The sequence below is a fragment of the Rana temporaria genome, chromosome 11, assembly GCF_905171775.1.
Source record: "Rana temporaria chromosome 11, aRanTem1.1, whole genome shotgun sequence".
In the NCBI taxonomy this organism is placed as follows: domain Eukaryota; kingdom Metazoa; phylum Chordata; class Amphibia; order Anura; family Ranidae; genus Rana; species Rana temporaria.
In genome coordinates this window covers 26,228,057-26,249,116 of record NC_053499.1, presented here as the reverse complement: position 1 = coordinate 26,249,116, position 21,060 = coordinate 26,228,057, and the positions used below count along the sequence as shown (strand labels likewise).

Here is a 21,060-nt window from a genome sequence, read left to right as displayed (position 1 = left end):
ATGTCCAGTGTGCATGGGCCAAAGCTTAACTCCAACTAAATGTTGGGCAGAGATTCTAAACTTTCCCCACTCTACTGAACAAAAGTACATTTGGTAACCCCAATTAAAGAAACTTTCCATCTCTTCCTGTCCCTCTGACCCTGTTTAATTGGGATAGGAAGTAAGGGGATAACTCCCCAATGACGGCACAGAGGGCAATAAAAATCTGATACGAGAAAGCAATAAGGGCACCACAACAATTGAGTCCAGAGTGGTCTTTTACTGGATAATCAAAAGAATCAAAGAGCCAATGTGTACAGGGGTTCAAACACTCGCCTTCAAGAAGGCTTGATTATTGAATAATTTAAACAAAGCTTGAAGATTTGGAAGCGTATATGAGTGAGTGAGTAAAAAACGTATATAGCGCAACACATGCGAACTGAATCGCCTCTGGGAGCTGTCTCCATTCTCTGGGTAAGGAAACCTCTTGACCTCAGAAGAGATGGGTTTTAATCTTTCTCCTGAAGGCCAAGCGGTCCGACTCCAATCGGATGGTGGTTGGTAGAGTGTTCCACAGTCGAGGTCCCTGGACTGCAAATCTTCGATCTCCTTTGGACTTGTATCTGGCTTTGGGTATCTGGAGTAGGTTTTGATTGGTGGAGCGCAGGATGCGATCGGGGTTATGGGCTTTTATTTTTTCGCATAGATATTGGGGGGCGTTGCCTTGAATGCACTTATGTATTAGACAGAGTGCCTTGAAAGTGATTCTGTCTTTTACTGGCAACCAATGAAGGGATTTCAGTGAAGGTGAGATTGATTCCCATGGTTTTTTGCCGGTCACTAATCAATCGGCTGTATTTTGAACGACTTGCAGATATAGATCTTCTATCAAATACTAACATCTGTGTTGCTGCATGCACCCTTCATAGTTGTTGGGAGATCTATATCACCCAAATCTCCAGGCTTTGTTGAACCTATATGGTAGTCAAGCCCTGATCCTGATGAAGAGGGAGCATGCGAAACCCCAAAACATGTTGACTATTTCCTTTGATTATCCAATAAAAGATCATTCTGAGCTTGATCGTCATTGTTGTGGTGTCCTTACTGTTTTCTAGATATCTGGATTCATTTTGAAACACCTTCTTATACATTGGACACCCTGTTGTGTGCTGGCAGCCTAACTGAAGCAATTCAGCTTGACAGATGAGGTGGACACTAGATTTGACAATTTTACATTTTGAGATTCGGCTCATTTTATGCATTGCTTCTAACATCTATCAAAAACGATTAGGGCTGGGCTTTGAAGTTAACCAAAACCTCTACATAACCAGTGCAAACCAGGATACTGACCGACAGTCACCTCGCCATCCACGGGTCTTTGCATAAACAGGCCAATTGGATCTTGTGGAGCCTCTGGTTCGGGAGCAGGAGCTGCAGAAACAAAACAAAAAGTTTGCTTGTAACAAAACAAAAATGTAATTGTTACACACAGACAGTCTATTTTTAACAAAAAGATAATATTTCAGAGGACAATCGATAGAAATAATGACTTTATCAAGTAGTTTGGTGACACCAACCTAGAACACTTTGCTGAACCACAACAAAGCAAACATTTGTATTGTAACTAAAGTTCCAGCAATGGCCTACTAAATGTTCAAGCTTATCTCCAGAGACAGGGCTTCACTTTTAGTCAATGTGGAATTCAAAGTCCACTTATATAGGGTCAGATCCACATACATTTAGATCTGCGCAGCGTATCAGAGATACACTACGCCGCCGTACCTTACCTGGCGTATATTCCAATCCTCAGCGAGTTCGCGCCTTAAGTTACGGCGGCGTAGTGTATTTCTGGCGGCCGGATTTGAAATTGGGCGGGTTGGGGGCGTGTTTCATTTAAATGAAGCGCGTCCCCGCGCCGAATGAACTGGGCATGCGTCGTCCCGAAATTTCCCGCCGTGCATTGCGCTAAATGACGTTGCTAGGATGTCATTTTTTTAACTTAGACGTGAGTTACGTCCATCCCTATTCACGGACGACTTACGCAAAAAATAAAAACATTTCAAATTTAGACGCGGTAACGATGGCCATACTTAACATGGCAAGTCTATGTATACGCCGAAAAATACCAGCTTTAACTATACGCCGGAAAAAGCCGACTACAGACGACGTTAGAAAATGCGACGGCCGCGCGTACCTTCGTGGATCGTCGTAAATTGCTAATTTGCATACCCGATGCGGAAAACGCCACCCAGCGGTCGCCGAAGTATTGCATCTTAGATCCGAAGGCGTATGAAGCCGTACACCTGTCGGATCTAACCCAGAAGCCGTCGTATCTTGTTTTGAGGATTCAAAACAACTATAAGACCCAGGAAATTTGAAAGTACGCCGGCGTATCAGTAGATACGCCGGCGTACTTGCTCTGTGGATCTGGCCCATACAGGGAGTGCAGAATTATTAGGCAAGTTGTATTTTTGAGGATTAATTTTATTATTGAACAACAACCATGTTCTCAATGAACCCAAAAAACTCATTAATATCAAAGCTGAATATTTTTGGAAGTAGTTTTTAGTTTGTTTTTAGTTTTAGCTATTTTAGGGGGATATCTGTGTGTGCAGGTGACTATTACTGTGCATAATTATTAGGCAACTTAACAAAAAAAATATATACCCATTTCAATTATTTATTTTTACCAGTGAAACCAATATAACATCTCAACATTCACAAATATACATTTCTGACATTCAAAAACAAAACAAAAACAAATCAGTGACCAATATAGCCACCTTTCTTTGCATGGACACTCAAAAGCCTGCCATCCATGGATTCTGTCAGTGTTTTGATCTGTTCACCATCAACATTTCGTGTAGCAGCAACCACAGCCTCCCAGACACTGTTCAGAGAGGTGTACTGTTTTCCCTTCTTGTAAATCTCACATTTGATGATGGACCACAGGTTCTCAATGGGGTTCAGATCAGGTGAACAAGGAGGCCATGTCATTAGTTTTTCTTCTTTTATACCCTTTCTTGCCAGCCACGCTGTGGAGTACTTGGACACGTGTGATGGAGCATTGTCCTGCATGAAAATCATGGTTTTCTTGAAGGATGCAGACTTCTTCCTGTACCACTGCTTGAAGAAGGTGTCTTCCAGAAACTGGCAGTAGGACTGGGAGTTGAGCTTGACTCCATCCTCAACCCGAAAAGGCCCCACAAGCTCATCTCTGATGATACCAGCCCAAACCAGTACTCCACCTCCACCTTGCTGGCGTCTGAGTCGGACTGGAGCTCTCTGCCCTTTACCAATCCAGCCACGGGCCCATCCATCTGGCCCATTAAGACTCACTCTCATTTCATCAGTCCATAAAACCTTAGAAAAATCAGTCTTGAGATATTTCTTGGCCCAGTCTTGACGTTTCAGCTTGTGTGTCTTGTTCAGTGGTGGTCGTCTTTCAGCCTTTCTTACCTTGGCCATGTCTCTGAGTATTGCACACCTTGTGCTTTTGGGCACTCCAGTGATGTTGCAGCTCTGAAATATGGCCAAACTGGTGGCAAGTGGCATCTTGGCAGCTGCACGCTTGACTTTTCTCAGTTCATGGGCAGTTATTTTGCGCCTTGGTTTTTCCACACGCTTCTTGCGACCCTGTTGACTATTTTGAATGAAACGCTTGATTGTTCGATGATCACGCTTCAGAAGCTTTGCAATTTTAAGAGTGCTGCATCCCTCTGCAAGATATCTCACTATTTTTGACTTTTCTGAGCCTGTCAAGTCCTTCTTTTGACCCATTTTGCCAAAGGAAAGGAAGTTGACTAATAATTATGCACACCTGATATAGGGTGTTGATGTCATTAGACCACACACCTTCTCATTACAGAGATGCACATCACCTAATATGCTTAATTGGTAGTAGGCTTTCGAGCCTATACAGCTTGGAGTAAGACAACATGCATAAAGAGGATGATGTGGTCAAAATACTCATTTGCCTTATAATTCTGCACTCCCTGTAGTGTTTGCCTGGGATCAAGGGACACCCCTGGCATACCAAAAATGATTAACAATGACCCTTACACATTGGACACAATGCTAGTTTGAACACTTTCACGGCTACGCAGGCTTCCTTTAATGACAAATGGGTATATTTAACTGCTTCAAATCCTGTACTATTACACCTCTTATGAACCAGAGAAATTTTTACATTTCCATTATGGGCTATTTATTTGGGAATAACTTTGTCTGGAAGAGGCCGGTTGTCTCGTTTGCGGAGGTTAAGAGCATCTTAAGGACTCTCATGATTAACAAGAAGATGTCTAGTATTCTTCTTCATCACTCCCATGCCAAGTTTCTCAAGGTTTGGGGTCCGTGGTGGTCCTATGCTCTTCCCACTCTGCACCCGACCAGCCTAGGCCTCGTTAATTGACCCTCTCTATCCTCCCGACCTGGGGGGCACTCTCTCTCTCCCTTTTTCTCCCTCGCTCTACCTCCCTCTTTTTCTCTCTCTCTCACTCTTCCCATTCGTTTTTCCTTTGTGTTTTTCCAGTTTTATTTTGTTTATGTGTCCCCGATTTTAGTTTTATTTCCCACAATTTAGTGGATTACTCCACGCCTTACCCTCTGAGCAATAATGCTCAGTAATGCCCTGTACACACGATCGGTCAATCCGATGAGAGCGGTCTGATGGATTTTTCCATCAGTTAACCAATGAAGCTGACTGATGATCAGTCGTGCCTACACACCATCAGTTAAAAAACCGATCGTGTCAGAACGCGGTGATGTAAAACACAACGACGTGCTGAAAAAAATGAAGTTCAATGCTTTCAAGCATGCGTCGACTTGATTCTGAGCATGCGTGGATTTTTAACTGATGGACGTGCCTACAAACGATCGTTTTTTTTCTATCGGTTAGGTATCCATCGGTTAAATTCAAAACAAGTTTCAAATTTTTTAACCGATGGATAAATAACCGATGGGGCCTACACACGATCGGTTTGGTCTGATGAAAACGGTCCATTAGACCGTTCTCATCGGATTGACCGATCGTGTGTACGCGGCATAACTATATGTTGACCCCCGGCCTGGGCTGGAGGGCTGTTGATGCCTGATAATTCTCACTATCAAATATGTTTTTAATGTGCACTTTTCAACTGTGCCATGTTATGTTTATTGTTTTTATACCCTGCGTGGGATTATTGCAGTTGTTCTCATTCCTTAGAAACTTCTAATAAAAAATATTGTAAATAACTTTGCAATTAACAAAAGAATGCATATACTGGGGTAGATTCACAAAGACTTACGACGGGCGTATCAGTAGATACGCCATCGTAAGTCCGAATCCCCGCCTTCGCAACTTTAAGCGTATGCTCAAACTGAGATACGCTTAAATGTTGTTAAGATACGACCGGCGTAAGTCTCCTACGCCGTCGTATCTTAACTGCATATTTACGCTGGCCGCTAGGAGCGTGTACGCTGATTTACGCCTAGAATATGTAAATCAGCTAGATACGCCTATTCACGAACGTACGCCCGGCCGTCGCAATAAAGATACGCCGTTTACGTAAGGGGTTTTCGGGCGTAAAGATAAACCACCAAAAACATGGCGCAGCCAATGTTAAGTATGGATGTCGGAACCGCGTCAAATTTTCAAATTTTACATTGTTTGCGTAACTCGTCTGTGAATGGGGCTGGCCGTAATTTACGTTCACGTCGAAAGCATGACGAATTGCCGACGTCATTTGGAGCATGCGCACTGGGATGCGCCGTTCGTTAAAAACATTAAATACGTTGGGTCACTAGTATTTTACATAGAACACGCCCCCAACCAGCCTATTTTAAATTAGGCGGGCTTACGCCGTCCCAGTTACACTGCGCCGCCGTAAGTTACAGCACAAGTTTTTTGTGAATACAGGACCTGCTGCTCAAACTTACGGCGGCGTAGTGTATCTGAGGTACGCTACGCCGGCCAAAATCTATGTGAATCTACCCCACTGTTTTTTGGGCTACAAATTCAGATTTATTTTTGTAAAATGATTTTTTTTTTCTATTTTTCTATAATCTGCAGACAAAAAGATAAAACAAATACATAAAAAAAAGGGTAAGTCAGACCATAGACGGTGCAAATTTCTGAGACACTGTATTCTCCCAGTGAGCCGTCCCCGCCGGGAGAAGACAGAGGTTTTTGCTAGCGGCTATAGCAGCCACTAGTGATAATCACAGCTGTATCCGACAGGCTGGTTGTACCCAAGTTGATCAATTTATTAACTTGGTACATTCAGCCTGCCCACACATGGTTCGAATCTCGGGTGGTTCCTGCTGAACTGGCTGAAATTTGAACTTTCTATGGCCGGCGTAAGCCAATGCGGGCAGAGACAGCAATTTAAAAAAAAAATGATAAGAATCCACAACTGAAAGTTGTTTTTTGCTTGTGGTAGGTTGCAGAAGAATGTGACCCCCCATAGACAATGGTCAACAATCAGGGCTCGTACACACGACCGAGTTCCTCGGCAAAAACCAGCAAGGAACTTGCTGGGAGATATTTTTTTGCCGAGGAAACCGGTCGTGTGTACACTTTCGTCGAGGAAACTGTCGAGAAACTCGACGAGCCAAAAAGAGAGCATGTTCTCTATTTCCTTGACGGGAATGGAGAAAATTGGCTTGTCGAGTTTCTCGACGGCTTCACAAGGAACTCGACGAGCAAAACGATGTGTTTCGCCCGTCGAGTTTCTCGGTCGTGTGTACGAGGCTTCTGAAAGTGAAGGGTGAATCCTTCAAACATGTATACTTGCACTTAGCAATTTGACCCATTAGTGGTTTGAGGTTTCTTTAATTTTGAGTGATGTGCAATAGGTCATCGCTACTAGTTGCAATGGGTTACCAAACTGAAACTATTTTTTAAAAATGGGGGTAAGGGTATAATCCACCGCTGGCCTGAATGTTCAGGTATAGTTACCCTCAGCAGGGGGAGCCTCTGTCTTTTCTTCTGGTGCTGGGGCTGGGGCAGGTGCCTCCGCTGCTGGTGCCTCAGGGGCAGGTGCTGGGACCTCCGGAGCAGGTGCTGGGGCATCTTCTGTTTTTTCTAAAGATAAACACAATCATTTAAATAGCATTGATATCAAGATTTAAAGGAGAAGTTCAACATCGAACCCTAATTTTTCCCCAGGAATTCATGTGACTTAGTCAATGTCAGAGCCCAAGGAGCCAACAACCCCTCTAGTCTTTGAGGACTGCAGCCCATCTGGCAAGCTCTGGGATGTGATTTCACTTCTTTTAAAACATTTAACAGTCCTTGATGTTCTTAGAGCCCGGGGAGTTTGGCTGGACTATGGGTACCTTGTCACCCAATCATTCAATAATGCATACCATGTTTGATATTGTCTATTTGATGTTGAGATTTCTTAAAAAACTAGTGGGGAAGACTTGACCTGCTATCTAATCAATTGTAATATGCTCCTCTCTATCTTAACATTTGTAAGATTGCTTAAATCAAATGTAATAAAATTTGCAATTTTTTTATGATATTTTGGACTGGATTACTTGGGCACTGTTATAATCCCACTTCCTCTGCTCCCCTTTGAATTAACTCTTTGGGATGAGGTACCTTATCGAACAAGGACGTATCAGCCACTCCCTCTCTACGTGTTTGATACATTGAGAAGGACCATCTACGCCATGATTAAAGTGTCTGGGGTAAAAAACATCTACAATACCTGGTGAGGGCCATGGACTAGGTGAACTTAAAAACTTTTGATCCTTCATCAATTCTTAAATGCTGTCCGTGACCCTGGCACAATATTTTCCCCACACATGGGCCTTCTGTTAGAAATCATGGGGCCATGTACAGCCACCCCAACCCCACTTACACCCTCCGCCCCCAGGGTGAAGCGAAACAGCGGCACTGACTTTATTCCCCTACGCCCCGAAAAAAAAAAGTAACACCTCTTGGGCCCCTCTGTTGACCTGATGGGGCCCAGGGAAATGTAATTTAAGCACTGGCAAACAAGTAGGAGCAGGGGTTTAGTCTAGTAAAATCCATTCATTCATTTAGGCAGAAATAAGGCCTGAGCCCAGTACAACAGGACCTGCCTTATCAGCAGCCCTGCCCACACATTATAACAAAAACAAAAAAAAGAGTGACAATTTTGAAAAAACACAATGGCCCAGATCCACGTACCTCAGCGCATCTTTCCGTCCGGCGTAGCGTATCTCTGATACACTACGCCGCCGTAACTTTCAGCGTAATTTCCACATCCTGAAAGAATTTGCGCCGTAAGTTACGGCGGCGTAGTGTAACTGTGTCTGCGTAAGGGCGCGCAATTCAAATGGATGAGATGGGGGCGTGTTTTATGTTAATTCGTCTTGACCCGATGTAAATTACGTTTTTTTTGAACGGCGCATGCGCCGTCCGTGGGGGTATCCCAGTGCGCATGTTCCAAATTAACCCGCAACAAGCCAATGCTTTCGACGTGAACGTAATTCTACACAAAGCCCTATTTGCAAACGACTTACGGAAACGACGTAAAATTTTCAAAATTCGACGTGGGCCCGACGTCCATACTTAACATTGAGTACGCTTCATATAGCAGGGGTAACTTTAAGCCGGAAAAAGCCTTACAGAAACGACGTAAAAAAAATGCGATAGCTGGACGTACGTTTGTGGATTGGCGTATCTAGGTAATTTGCATACTCAACGCGGAAATCGACGGAAGCGGCACCTAGCAGCGTAAATATGCACCTACTAAGACGTACGCCAGTCGGATCTAGCCCAGCTTCAGGCGTATCTTGTTTTGTGGATACAAAACAAAGATAGGCCGGAGCAACCAAGAAGTTACGCGGCGTATCAATAGATACGCCGTCGTAACTTCTTTGTGGATCTGGCCCAAAAATGTTTACTTTTTGCTATAATAAATATACCAATTTATTTTTATTTTTTTTATGTTTTCCTCAGTTTAGGCCTATATGTAATCTTCTAGATATTTTTGGTAAAAATAAAGAAATAAAAATAAGCGCATACTGATTGGTTTGCACAAATGTTATAGCGCCTAAAAAATAGGTTATTTATTTATGGCATTTTTATTATTATAATTTTTTTTACTAGTAATGGCAGAGATCTGCGATTTTTATCAGGACTGCGACATTGCAGACACTTTTGACACTTTTTTTAAACCACTGACACTTATACAGCGATCGGTGCTATAAATAGCCACTGATTACTGTGTAAATATCACTGGCAGGGAAGGGGTTAACACTAGGGTACGATCAAAGGGTTAAATGTGTTCCCTCACTGTGTGTTCTAACTGTGGAGAGATGGGACTGACTGGGGGAGGAGTTACCCCTTGTCCACGCACTTTGATAGACAGGTCCCAGGATTGGACGGTGATCTGTCTATCAAAGTGCCTGGACAAGGGGGAGGGGCTATGACGATTGATAAAAAAATAATGATTTATTAAAGAGGAATTTCACTCTCCCAATCATTATTGATTATTTTTAATCTTAATGCTGTTAGCATTAGTAAATAGATAGTAATATCATAATTGTTTTAAACGTTGTTTTTAAATTTTTTCAGTTACTTCCCGGTTTCCTGCCTAGGCAAATGATGTCATACATCCCAGGATTCCTCAGGAGGGGAGGAGGGTGATTTATCAGCTAAACACACTCTCCTGTATTTATACTTGAGCTAAGGGCAGAATGTAAATGCTACATGAATCATTTGCCCTTACTCAAGATGGCCACGGCCAGAGATCCTAGGGAGGTGTTTTTCAAAGAGATTTCTCACAAAAATAAAGCAAGGGGACATGGGTGGGTGGGGAGGTTTGCTTTGAATAATAAAAATGACTTAAATAGTATTTTTGCTTTATGGTGCTCAGATGCAGTGAAGATCCGCTTTAAGAAATACATATCGGCATTAGAGTGGATGTAGACCCGATTCATTAAATTTGAGCTGGGCACATATATCTGCAGTATTTTGTTATCTCTCTTCAATGAGCCAAAGTCCAGTAGCTCTCTCCTGAACCGTTCCTCTGTTAGCCTGGTAACTCCTGACAAATTCTCAGACTTTTTAGACAAAAGCAGCCTGAATCTTCTGTCCAGGGAGGTTGCTAAAATAGATTAGCAGAGAGCAGGTCCTAATACAAAACACCCCTGAGAGTCTCTGCCTATGATGAGAGGGGGTGTGTGCCTTTCCTCCAATCAGCAATGTTAGCTATCTTGGCTGTATGCCCAGACATTAAACAGGAAGAGAAAATCTCCTAACACGATCTGAACTTTCTAAACTGTATATACAATTTGAAGACAGCAGATATACATGTAAAACCTATGTAGGGGGATTGGTTTCATCTCTGCATATCATCTGAGGCTGTTCACTTCACTGGGTGTATGGAGGGATTACATCCACTTTAATCAGTTGGGCTGGATTCAAGAAGCAATTGCGCCTGTGTAACCATAGTTACGCAGCGCAATTGCTTACTTGCCCCGGCGTAACGAATGCTCCTGATTCAGGAACCTCGTTACGGCGACTGCAGCCTAAGATATGAGCGGCATAAGGCTCTTATGCCCGCATATCTTAGGCTGCATTCTTGCGATGGCCGCTAGGTGGCGTTCCCGTTGTGCTCAGCGTATAGTATGCAAATTGCATACTAACGATGATTCACAACGTTACGCGAGCCCTGTGTACGCAGTTTACGTCATTTCCGTACGGCGTCTTTCGTATACCCGTCGTTCCCGCGTCGCGAAATTTCAAATTTACGTAGTTTGCGTAAGTGATTCGTGAATGGCGCTGGACGCCATTCACGTTCACTTTGAAGCAAATGACGTCCTTGCGACGTCATTTGCCGCAATGCACGTCGGGAAAGTTTCCCGACGAAGCACGCGCTCTACGATCGGCGCCGGAACGCGCCTAATTTAAATGATTCCCGCCCCCTACGGGATCATTTAAATTGCGCGCGCTTACGCCAGGCATTTTGCTGGCGCGCCTACGCAATTTACGGAGCTACTGCTCCGTGAATCAAGGGCAGCGCAGTAAATTTGCGGGGGCGCAGGGCAAAAACGTTGCCCTGCGCCTCGCAAAAAAAGCGCAAATGTACCTGAATCCAGCCCAGTGTCTTTTATATCCACCTAGACATCAGCTATAATCAATTGTTTACCTGAAATCCAACATTTTTTTTTAGAAGAGTCAAAGTAAAAGTACAAACACTTCCATTTTCCTAACAGGAACTGAATGTGTCAACCTGTAAACTTGCTTGCACCATCAGAAATCTCCCAGTTCCTCTTTTGTAGAATATTCCTTTTACTTTCTATGCTATTTATACATATTTCACAAATACCCCCATTGCAGAGAATTTCTTGTTTGCAAAAGACAAAAAAGGATATATCCTAGTATACAGTATATTCATCTCATACAAAGGGCAAAACAGAGACAAACAGAGCCTGTAAGCCAAATTTCCAAAATGTTAAGAGCAATTTCAGCAACAAGGGAAACTGAACATAATATCCAGTAGACAACAGCGCAGGGGCACTGAGCGTGCCGTTAGTGGCGGCTCCGGCCAATCACAGCGACGGAGCCGCGATACCCGGAAGTCACTCGGGTATCATGGCGGTGGCGGAGGAGAGGAATGAGAGTCGCTTCGGGGGCTTCGTACTCAGGTAAGTAATTCATAATGAGCTAGTATGCTATGCATACTAGCTCATTATGCCTTTCTCTTGCAGGTTTTTTTTGTAAAGAAACGTTTTAGAGGGTTTACTTCCTCTTTAAGCATTCTGTTTGGTTAATTTTGACACAGCTAATTGGTTATTTTGTCTCATGGCTTTTTAACACCTTTCGGACCTGGCTATAGCAGAAAGATGGTTACAGCACAGTCAAATATACACATCCTAGGGCCAATTTAGACAGGAGCCAATTAACCTACCAGCACGTCTTTGGAGTGTGGGAGGAAATCGGAGTACCCGGAGGAAACCCACACAGGCACAGAAAGAGCATGCAAACTCCAAGCAGGTAGTGCCATGGTTGGGATTTGAACCGACAACCCTAGTGCTGCTAGGCAGAAGTGCTAACCACTTATTACCATAATAGAGAAGCTATATGAAAGCTATGTTTCTGTACAACAGATTATTTATATAAATAATTAGATCTTCACCATGTGCTTCTTTAAAAATTCCCTATTTAAAAATATTTTAACTTCCCCTAAGTGGTGTATTTTCCCTTATGTTCTGTAATACAGAACTAATACAGTCTATCCATAAATACAGTGGGCCAGATTCAGAACGGAGATACGACGGCGTATCTCCGGATACGCCGTCGTATCTCTAAGTGTGCGTGGTCGTAACTATGCGACTGATTCATAGAATCAGTTACGCATAGATTCCCCTAAGATCCGACCGGCGTAAGTGTCTTACACCGTCGTATCTTAGGCTGCATATTTATGCTGGCCGCTAGGTGGCGCTTCCGTATAGTTACACGATGAATATGCTAGTTAGGTAGATACGCCGATTCAGAAACGTACGTCCGGCCGGCGCATTTTTTACGTAGTTTACGTTAGCTTTTTTCGGCGTAAAGTTACCCCTGCTATATGAGGCATAGCCAATGTTAAGTATGGACGTCGTTCCCGTGTCGAGTTTTGAAAATTTTACGTCGTTTGCGTAAGTCGAATAGAGCTGTACGTAAGTTACGTTCACGTCTAAAGCAATGACGACTTGCGGTGTAATTTCGAGCATGCGCACTGGGATTTTTTCACGAACAGCGCATGTGCCGTTCGTAAAATACATCAAATACGTGGGGTCACAGTTAATATACATAAAACACGCCCACATCATCCCCATTTGAATTAGGCGGGCTTACGCCGACACACATACGTTACGCCGTCGTAACTAAGGGCGCAAGTTCTTTCTGCATACGGAACTTGCGCCCTAAGTTACGGCGGCGTACCGTATCTGCGATACGTTATGCCGCGCCGACAGATACTGCAATGTATCTGAATCCGGCCCAGTATATTTATTTCCATCTCCACAATATAAGGTCCTTTTCACATGGGCAATGCTGCTGACTGGCAATCTGGGGTGGATACACCTCAAACGCCTTGTTTCCTCAGAGATAATACCCATGTGAAAGGGACCATACAAAAGAGTCCACAAAATAAAGGATAATAAACTGAAAGCAAAACTGAAAATTCAGTTTAACCTCTTCAGCCCGGAAAGTTTAATCCCCTTAATGACTGGGCCATTTTTTGCGATACGGCACTGCCTTACTTTCACTGACAATTCCGCGGTCGCGCGACACTGTACCCAAATAAAATTGATGTCCTTTTTTCCCATAAATAGAGCTTTCTTTTGGTGGTATTTGATCAACTCTGCAGTTTTTATTTTTTGCATTATAAACAAAATACGTACCAAAAATTTTTTGGCCAATATGTATTTTGCTACATGCTTTTAGTAAAAAAAAAATCAAAATTAGCGTATATTGATTGGCTTGCTGAAAAGTTCAAGCGTCTACAAACTATAGGATATATTTATGGAATTTTTATTTATTTATTTCTTCTTTACTAGTAATGGCGGCGATCAGTGATTTTTAGCGGGACTGCAACATTGCGGCGGACAAATTGGACACCTAACTGACACTTCTGACCCCTTTTAGGGACCAATGACCCCAATACAGTAATCAAAACTAATGACACTGGCAAGAAAGGGGTTAACGTCAGAGGCGATCAAAGGGTTAAATGTGTCCCTAGGGAGTGCTTTCTAACTGTGAGGGGGGTACTTTGACTGGGTTAAGACAGAGATCTGTGTTCCTGCTTAGCAGAAACACACAGGGGCAGATCCACATACATCTGCACCGGGCACAGCGTATGTAAGATACACTACGCCGCTGTAACTTACTTGGCTTTGGTTTGAATCCTCAACGAATTTGCGCCGTAAGTTACGGCAGCGTAGTGTATCTCTCGCGGCGTAAGGGCGCGGAATTCAAAATCGGCGAGGTAGGGGGCGTGTTTCATTTAAATGAAGCGCGTCCCCGCGCCGAACGAACTGCGCATGCGCCGTCCGTAAAAACTCCCAGGGTGCATTGCTCCAAATGACGTCGCAAGGACGTCATTGTTTTCGACGTGAACGTAAATGGCGTCCAGCCCCATTCACGGACGACTTACGCAAACGGCGTAAAATTTTCAAAATTATACGCGGGAACGACGGCCATACTTAACATTGAGTAGCAGCTTTAACTATACGCTGGAAAAAGCCGAACGGAAACAACGTAAAAAAATGCGACGGCCGCTCGTACGTTTGTGGATCGTCGGAAATAGCTAATTTGCATACTTGACGCGGAATACGATGGAAACGCCACATAGCGGCCGCCGAAAAATTGCATCTTAGATCCGACGGCGTACGAAGACGTACGCCTGTCGGATCTAGCCGAGATGCCGTTGTATGTTGTTTTGAGGATTCAAAACAAAGATACGACGCGGGAATTTTGAAATTACGCCGGCGTAATTTCATTGTGGATCTGCCCCACAATCTCCATGGGCGGGCGATCTGCCTTGTTTACATAGGCAGACCGCCGTTCTCGCGGGTCCACAGGACCCGCTGATTGGCTCCTGTTGTGTGTCCAATGTGGTGCACGCATTCGCCCCAGGCCCAGTGGACAAAATCATGTACTCATGTACAGGTACGTGATTTCGTGCAGGAGGGCTGCCCTCCTGCAGTATATCTGCATGGGTGGTCCATAAGGGGTTAAAAGGATAGTTCACTTTTACAAAAAAGCTGCCTATGCAGTTAAAGGATGTTCGTAGAGTAAAACAAACTGTGCAGCTCTGACTAAAGATGAATATACACCTTGCTATAGGTGTAGGTCATTTACATACCTTATGAAGCCTGACTGGAATACTCCCAGGACGTTGCTAAGTACTTCCAGGATGTTTCTAAATGAGGCCTAGTCACCACTGCTCACCCCCACCATCACAGGAGTGAGCTCTTTCTCTGATTCAAACCCCCTCACATGCTCTTTCTCTCCCCTGAAGCAGTAGCTCTGAGGTCACCGTTTAAGAGCTCACTACAGTGATGGTGGAGGTGAGCAGTGATGACTAGGCCTCACTTAGAAACGTCCTGTGAGTACTTGGCAACGTCCTGGTAGTATTCCAGTCAGGCATGATAAGGTATGTAAATGGCCTACTCCTATAGCAAGGGCTATATTCAACTTTAGTTATTGCCTTGAGTCTCATATGTTTGACCAACAGGGGATGTTGACCTTATATGCCTAAAAAACCAAAGTAGATTCATTGTGAAACTGTGACTGAAACTGTGACTGCTGCTTCTTGCAACTGGCAATTTGCCATCAAAGCTTATTTATTTTGTTATACTGGACACATCCGTTTGTTGGTCTAGAATAGATAATTATTTGTATCTTGAAACTGTCTTTCAATTAAAACTCAATAACAATTATTTAAACTGAAAGTTTGGGAAGCCCATTCCCATCATCAACTTACCCCTTTGTACTCCCAGTCCTCACAATTAACCACTTAAGACCCAGACCATTATGCAGGTAAAGGTCATGCGACGTGGCTCCCAAAACAAAATTTACGTTATTTCCCCACAAATATAGCTTTCTTTTGGTGGTATTTGATCACCTCTACGGTTTTTATTTTCTGCTCTATAAACAAAAATAGAGTGACAATTTTGAAAAAAAACAATGAGGCAGATCCACGAAGAAGTTACGACGGCGTATCTATTGATACTAGGGTTGCCACCTCATCCCTTTAAAACAGAACACATGGTTCTGTGGCTAATTAAGGTGGTAATTAGACTCATTTGGTGCCTTACCTGCATTAAATTAACCTCAGAACCTGTGTAATTCATATGTGTTCCTTTTGAAAGGGATGAGGTGGCAACTCTAATTGATACGCCGCCTAACTTCTATTTTGCTCCAGCCTATCTTTGTTTTGTATCCACAAAACAAGATAGGCCTGAAGCTGGGCTAGATCCGACTGGTGTACGTCTTAGTACGCCGTCGGATCTAAGGTGAATATTTACGCTGGCCGCTAGGTGGCGCTTCCGTTGAATTCCGCGTTGAGTATGCAAATTAGCTAGATACGCGAATCCACAAACGTAAGTCCGGCCGGCGCATTTTTTTACGTCGTTTCCGTAAGTCTTTTTTCGGTGTAAAGTTACCCCTGCTATATGAGGCGTACTCAGCCCCCATTCACACCTAGGCGTTTTGTCGCCTGTAGTGTGACGCCGCAGCAGCCCCGAGACGCCAGAGGGACGAAAACACATGCACCTCTATGGAGATGGTTCACATCTCCACGCCGAACGCCGAACGCCGTACCCCTGCCGCCTGAAAAAAAAGTCCCGGACCTTTTTTTCAGGCGGCTTTCGGCGTTCGGCATAGGAGATGTGAACCATCTCCATAGAGGGGGTTAGGCTGCATTCACAATCGCGGCGTTTTGTCGCCGCAAAATCGCGGTACAAAACGCCGCTATTTGTCGCCGCAATTCGCGGGACAAAACGCCGCGATTCTGTACGCCGAAGTGTGAATGCAGCCTTAATGTTAAGTATGGACGTCGTTCCCGCGTAGAATTTTGAAAATTTTACGTCGTTTGCGTAAGTCGTTCGCGAATAGGGGTTTGCGTAGAATGACGTTCACGTCGTAAGCATTGGCTTGTTGCGGGTTAATTTCGAGCATGCACACTGGGATACCCCCACAGACGGCGCATGCGTCGTTCAGAAAAAACGTCATTTACGTCGGGTCAAGTAAAATTAACATAAAACACACCCACATCTTTAACATTTAAATTCAGCGCCCATACGCCGGCAGATTTACGCTACGCCGCCGTAACTTTAGAGGCAAGTGCTTTGTGAATACATCACTTGCCTCTCAAAGTTGCGGCGGAGTAGCGTTAATACGATACGCTTACGCCGGAATAAAATTACGATCCGCTACGTGGATCTGCCCCAATATTTTTTACTTTTTGCTATAATAAATATCCCCCCCCCAAAAAAAAAAAAAAAAAGTTTGTTTTCCTCAGTTCAGGCTGATACGTATTCCCTTGTACATATTTTTTGTAAAAAATTGCAATAAGTGTTTATTAGGGATGAGCCGAACACCCCCCCCCCCCCCGTTCGGTTCGCACCCAGAACCTTCGATCGGACCGAACGTTCGCGCGAACATTTAGAACCCCATTGACGTCTATGGGACTCGAACGTTCGAATTCAAAATTGCTCATTTTAAAGCCTAATATGCAAGTTATTGTCATAAAACGTCTTTGAGAACCCGGGTCTTGCCCCAGGGAACATGTATCAATGGAAAAAAAAGTTTTAAAAACGGTTGTTTTTTCTGGAGCAGTGATTTTAATGATGCTTAAAGCGAGAGAAAAAAAATGAAAAATTCGTTTAACTACTTGCCGACTGCCCATCGTCATATTACGGCGGCAAGTCTGCTCCCCTGCGCGAGAGCCCGTAGCTCTACGTCGGCTCTCGCGCAGGCCACGTAGCTTTAGGTGCACACTGCAGAGGACACAGGCAGTACACCATGTGAGAATACTGCAGCTAGCACAATCACCTGCCTGCCTGTCAGTAAATTAGGAAGAGCGGATCTAGCAAAACTATACAGTGTATAAATATATATACAACACCTGGGATGCATATATATCCTCTACACACTGTAACTTGAACTGACTAGCCTGCCTGCTCTATCTACCTACTAAAAATGACACTCTCTCTCTCCGTCTTCTCTCTCTTAACCACCGCAACACACTACACAAGGCCGACCTGCAGGCGGCCTTTTATAATGTGGGGAATGTACTAAACCCCCTGAGCCATAATTGGCCAAAGCCACCCGTTTTTTACAAGCTGTGATTGGCCAAGCATGCGGGTCATAGTGCATGCTTGGCCAATCATCAGCCAGCAATGCACTGCGATACCGCAGTGAATTATGGGCCGTGAAATGCCACTCGAATTTGGAGCGAAAGGCCCAAAAATTTCGTAATTCGACGAGCGATCGAACATACGATGTTCGAGTCGAACGTGAGGCTCATCCCTAGCGTTTATTGATTGGTTTGCGCAAAAGTTATAGCGTATACAAAATAGGGAATAGATTTATGGAATTGTTATTAATAATTATTATTAATAAAATTATTAATTATTTGATAAGATTTTTTTTTAATAGTAATGGTGGCGATCAGCAATTTTTATCGTGACTGCGACATTATGGCGGACACATCGGACGCTTTTGACGCTATTTTGGGACCAGTCACATTTATACAGCGATCAGTGCTATACAAATGCACTGATTACTGTATAAAAGTGACTGGCAGTGAAGGGGTTAACCACTAGGGGCTAGGAAGAGGTTAAGTGTGTCCTAGGGAGTGATTCTAACTGTTAGGGGGCGTGGCTACGAGTGACACGTCACTGATCGCTGCTCCCGATGAGAGGGAGCATACGATCAGTGTCAGTTTCACTAGGCAGAACGGGGAGATGCCTTGTTTACACTTGCCTCTCCCCGTTCTGCAGCTCTGTGACACGGGTCCCGCGGGCATGATCACGAAGCTCGCGTGCGCGCCGCTAGTGGAGCGCACGCACCCACATGCCGGGAAATTCAAAGTGACGTAAATATACGTCACTTTGCCCAGCCGTGCTATTCTGCCGACGTATATACTCATAAACCGGTCATTAACCGGTTAAAAACTGCTTATTACTTCAGCTCAATGTTTGATTTGATTCATCTTACCTGGTTCTTTCACTTTGAGCTCGAACTTCACCTTTGAGGTCCCGGCGATAACGGAATAAACCACCTCATCTTCAGCACTTGTATTGTTGATGGTCAGCGAGTGGATTTTGCCATCAGCTTTGATGACGTACTTGTCGCTAGCAGCGATGTCTGCGTTGTTCTTCTGCCATTTCACCTTAACGCCCGCCTTCTCAGTCTCAGCGTCAAAGACGACGGAGCCACCAGCTACCACTTCAGCTGACTTTGGCTTCTTGGTGAAAGCTGTGGGGAAAAAATTGTCAAGGAGTCAGTGCAAGAATAAACTCTGTGTAGACATCCAGAGCCAAGCCATAAACTACGGAATACGTCTACTAGCATTTCCGATGGAAATCACATGACATTACAGCAAACGGTTCCTACAAGTACCTACAGGCATAGGAGAACGTTCCCCTGACTATAGGCACCTTCAGTCGGGATTGATTTTGCAGGTTGATGGTTCTCCCCACTGAGAACTCCTGTGCCCCTCTATACTCCCTGCCCATCACAACCAACTGCCACTTCTGTACTTGCCTGAGCCCAACATCAACTGCCCTGATCCACTGACACCGACCACAACCAGATTTTTCCTCCCACTGAAAAAAATGATGTTGCCGCTGTCCCCGGCATCTCTGCACTGAGAACCGAGCCACCAAACACTGCCGATGGCTTGGTCCTCACTCCTTCCCGCTTCTGCTCTACTTCTTGGCGGCTCGGCTTGGGTGCTCCCACAGAAAACTGCTTGCTGTGGGGGCACTCAGGAGGAGGGAGAGGCCAGGAGGGCTGAAGAGGGACCCGAGAAGAGGAGAATCCAAGCTGCTTTGTGCAAAACCATTACACAGAGCAGATAAGTATAACGGGCCAGATCCTCAGAGCAAGTACGCCGGCGTATCTACTGATACACCGGCGTACTTTCAAATTTGCTGCGTCGTATCTTTAGTTTGAATCCTCAAACCAAGATACGACGGCTTCTGGCTTCGATCCGACAGGCGTACGGCTTCGTACGCCTTCGGATCGTAGGTGCAATACTTCGGCACCCGCTGGGTGGAGTTTGCATCGTTTTCTGCGTCGGGTATGCTAATTAGCTTTTTCGATCCACGAAGGTACGCCTCGGCCGTCGCATTCTCTTACGTCGTCGCTAGTCGGCTTTTCCCGGCGTATAGTTAAAGCTGCTATTTTGTGGCGTATAGATTGACTTGCCATGTTAAAGTATGGGCGTCGTTCCCGCGTCGAATTAAAATTTTTTTTTTGCGTAAGTCGTCCATGAATAGGAAAGGACGTAACTCACGTCGGTGCGACGTCATTTCGCGCAAAGCACGGCGGGAAATTTCATAAACGGAGCATGCGCAGTTCAATCGGCGCGGGGACGCGCTTCATTTAAATGAATCACGCCCCCTACCCGCCCAATTTTAAATACGCACCGAGAGATACACTACGCCGCCATAACTTACGGCGCAAAATCTTCCTGGATTCGACTTAGAGCCAGGTAAGATACGGCGGCGTAGCGTATCTCTGATACGCTGCGCCAGGGCAATTCTATGTGAATCTGGCCCAACATGTTTATTATTTTTACACAAAAAAACAAGACTTTAGTATTTGGGCGGATTTGCAGCGCATTTCGGCCTCTAGCGGAGTGTTTTTACCCCCCGCTAGTGGCCGAGAAAGGGTTAAAAACCACCCGTAATGCGCTGCTGAAGCAGCGCATTGCGGTTGGTATAGCCGTGCTGTCCCATTGATTTCAATAGGCAGGAGTGGTGGAGTAGTGGTAAACACACCGCTGCTTCACCGCTCCAAAGATGCGGCTAGCAGGACTTTCTTTCTGTCCTGCTAGCTCACCGCTCCAGTGTGAAAGCCCCTCAGACTTTCACACTGGAGACAATGGAGCAGCTGTTTGAGGGCGGATTGAAGGCGCTATTTCTAACGCTATAGCGCCCTCTGTGTGAAAGGGGTCTTAAGAGCAGTGGGGGGGGGGGTGAGGTCAGTGACTTAAACTTAAATTCAGTTGTGATTGGTTGCCAGAGGTTACAGCATATTATTACCACTTACTGACTGGTTGCTAGAGGTTACAGCACACATTATGGCTCACTGATTAGTTGCTAGAGGTTACAGCACACATCATGGCTCACTGATTAGTTGCTAGAGGTTACAGCACATGATTTCTTCTTGTTTGGTTGCAAGAGATTTCTGTACAGTAATACTGTCCACTGATTGGTTGCTAGAGGTTACAGCACATCATCTCTTCACTGCAGAGGGGCATGACATACATATGAATTCCGCCTTTATTTACGTCTGAATGCTGCCGCCCCAGCTATTTACATATGAATGCTCCGGTTATTTACATATGAATGAAGGTCATTTACATGTAAACACAGGGGGCC

General features: G+C 44.6%; 1 protein-coding gene across 4 annotated transcripts in view; it reads right to left on the bottom strand.

The window, feature by feature from the left end:
• The window catches only part of MYBPC3 (myosin binding protein C3), a 174,679-nt gene that overhangs the window by 127,901 nt on the left and 25,718 nt on the right, over nt 1–21,060 (bottom strand). For all 4 annotated transcript variants that reach the window (XM_040328243.1, XM_040328245.1, XM_040328244.1 and 1 more), the window contains exons 2-4: nt 18,668–18,928; nt 6,917–7,042; nt 1,330–1,410 (exon numbers count right to left, since the gene is read on the bottom strand). In XM_040328243.1, the coding sequence (XP_040184177.1) occupies nt 1,330–1,410; nt 6,917–7,042; nt 18,668–18,928 (468 nt within the window). The remainder of the gene's footprint in view (nt 1–1,329; nt 1,411–6,916; nt 7,043–18,667; nt 18,929–21,060) is intronic.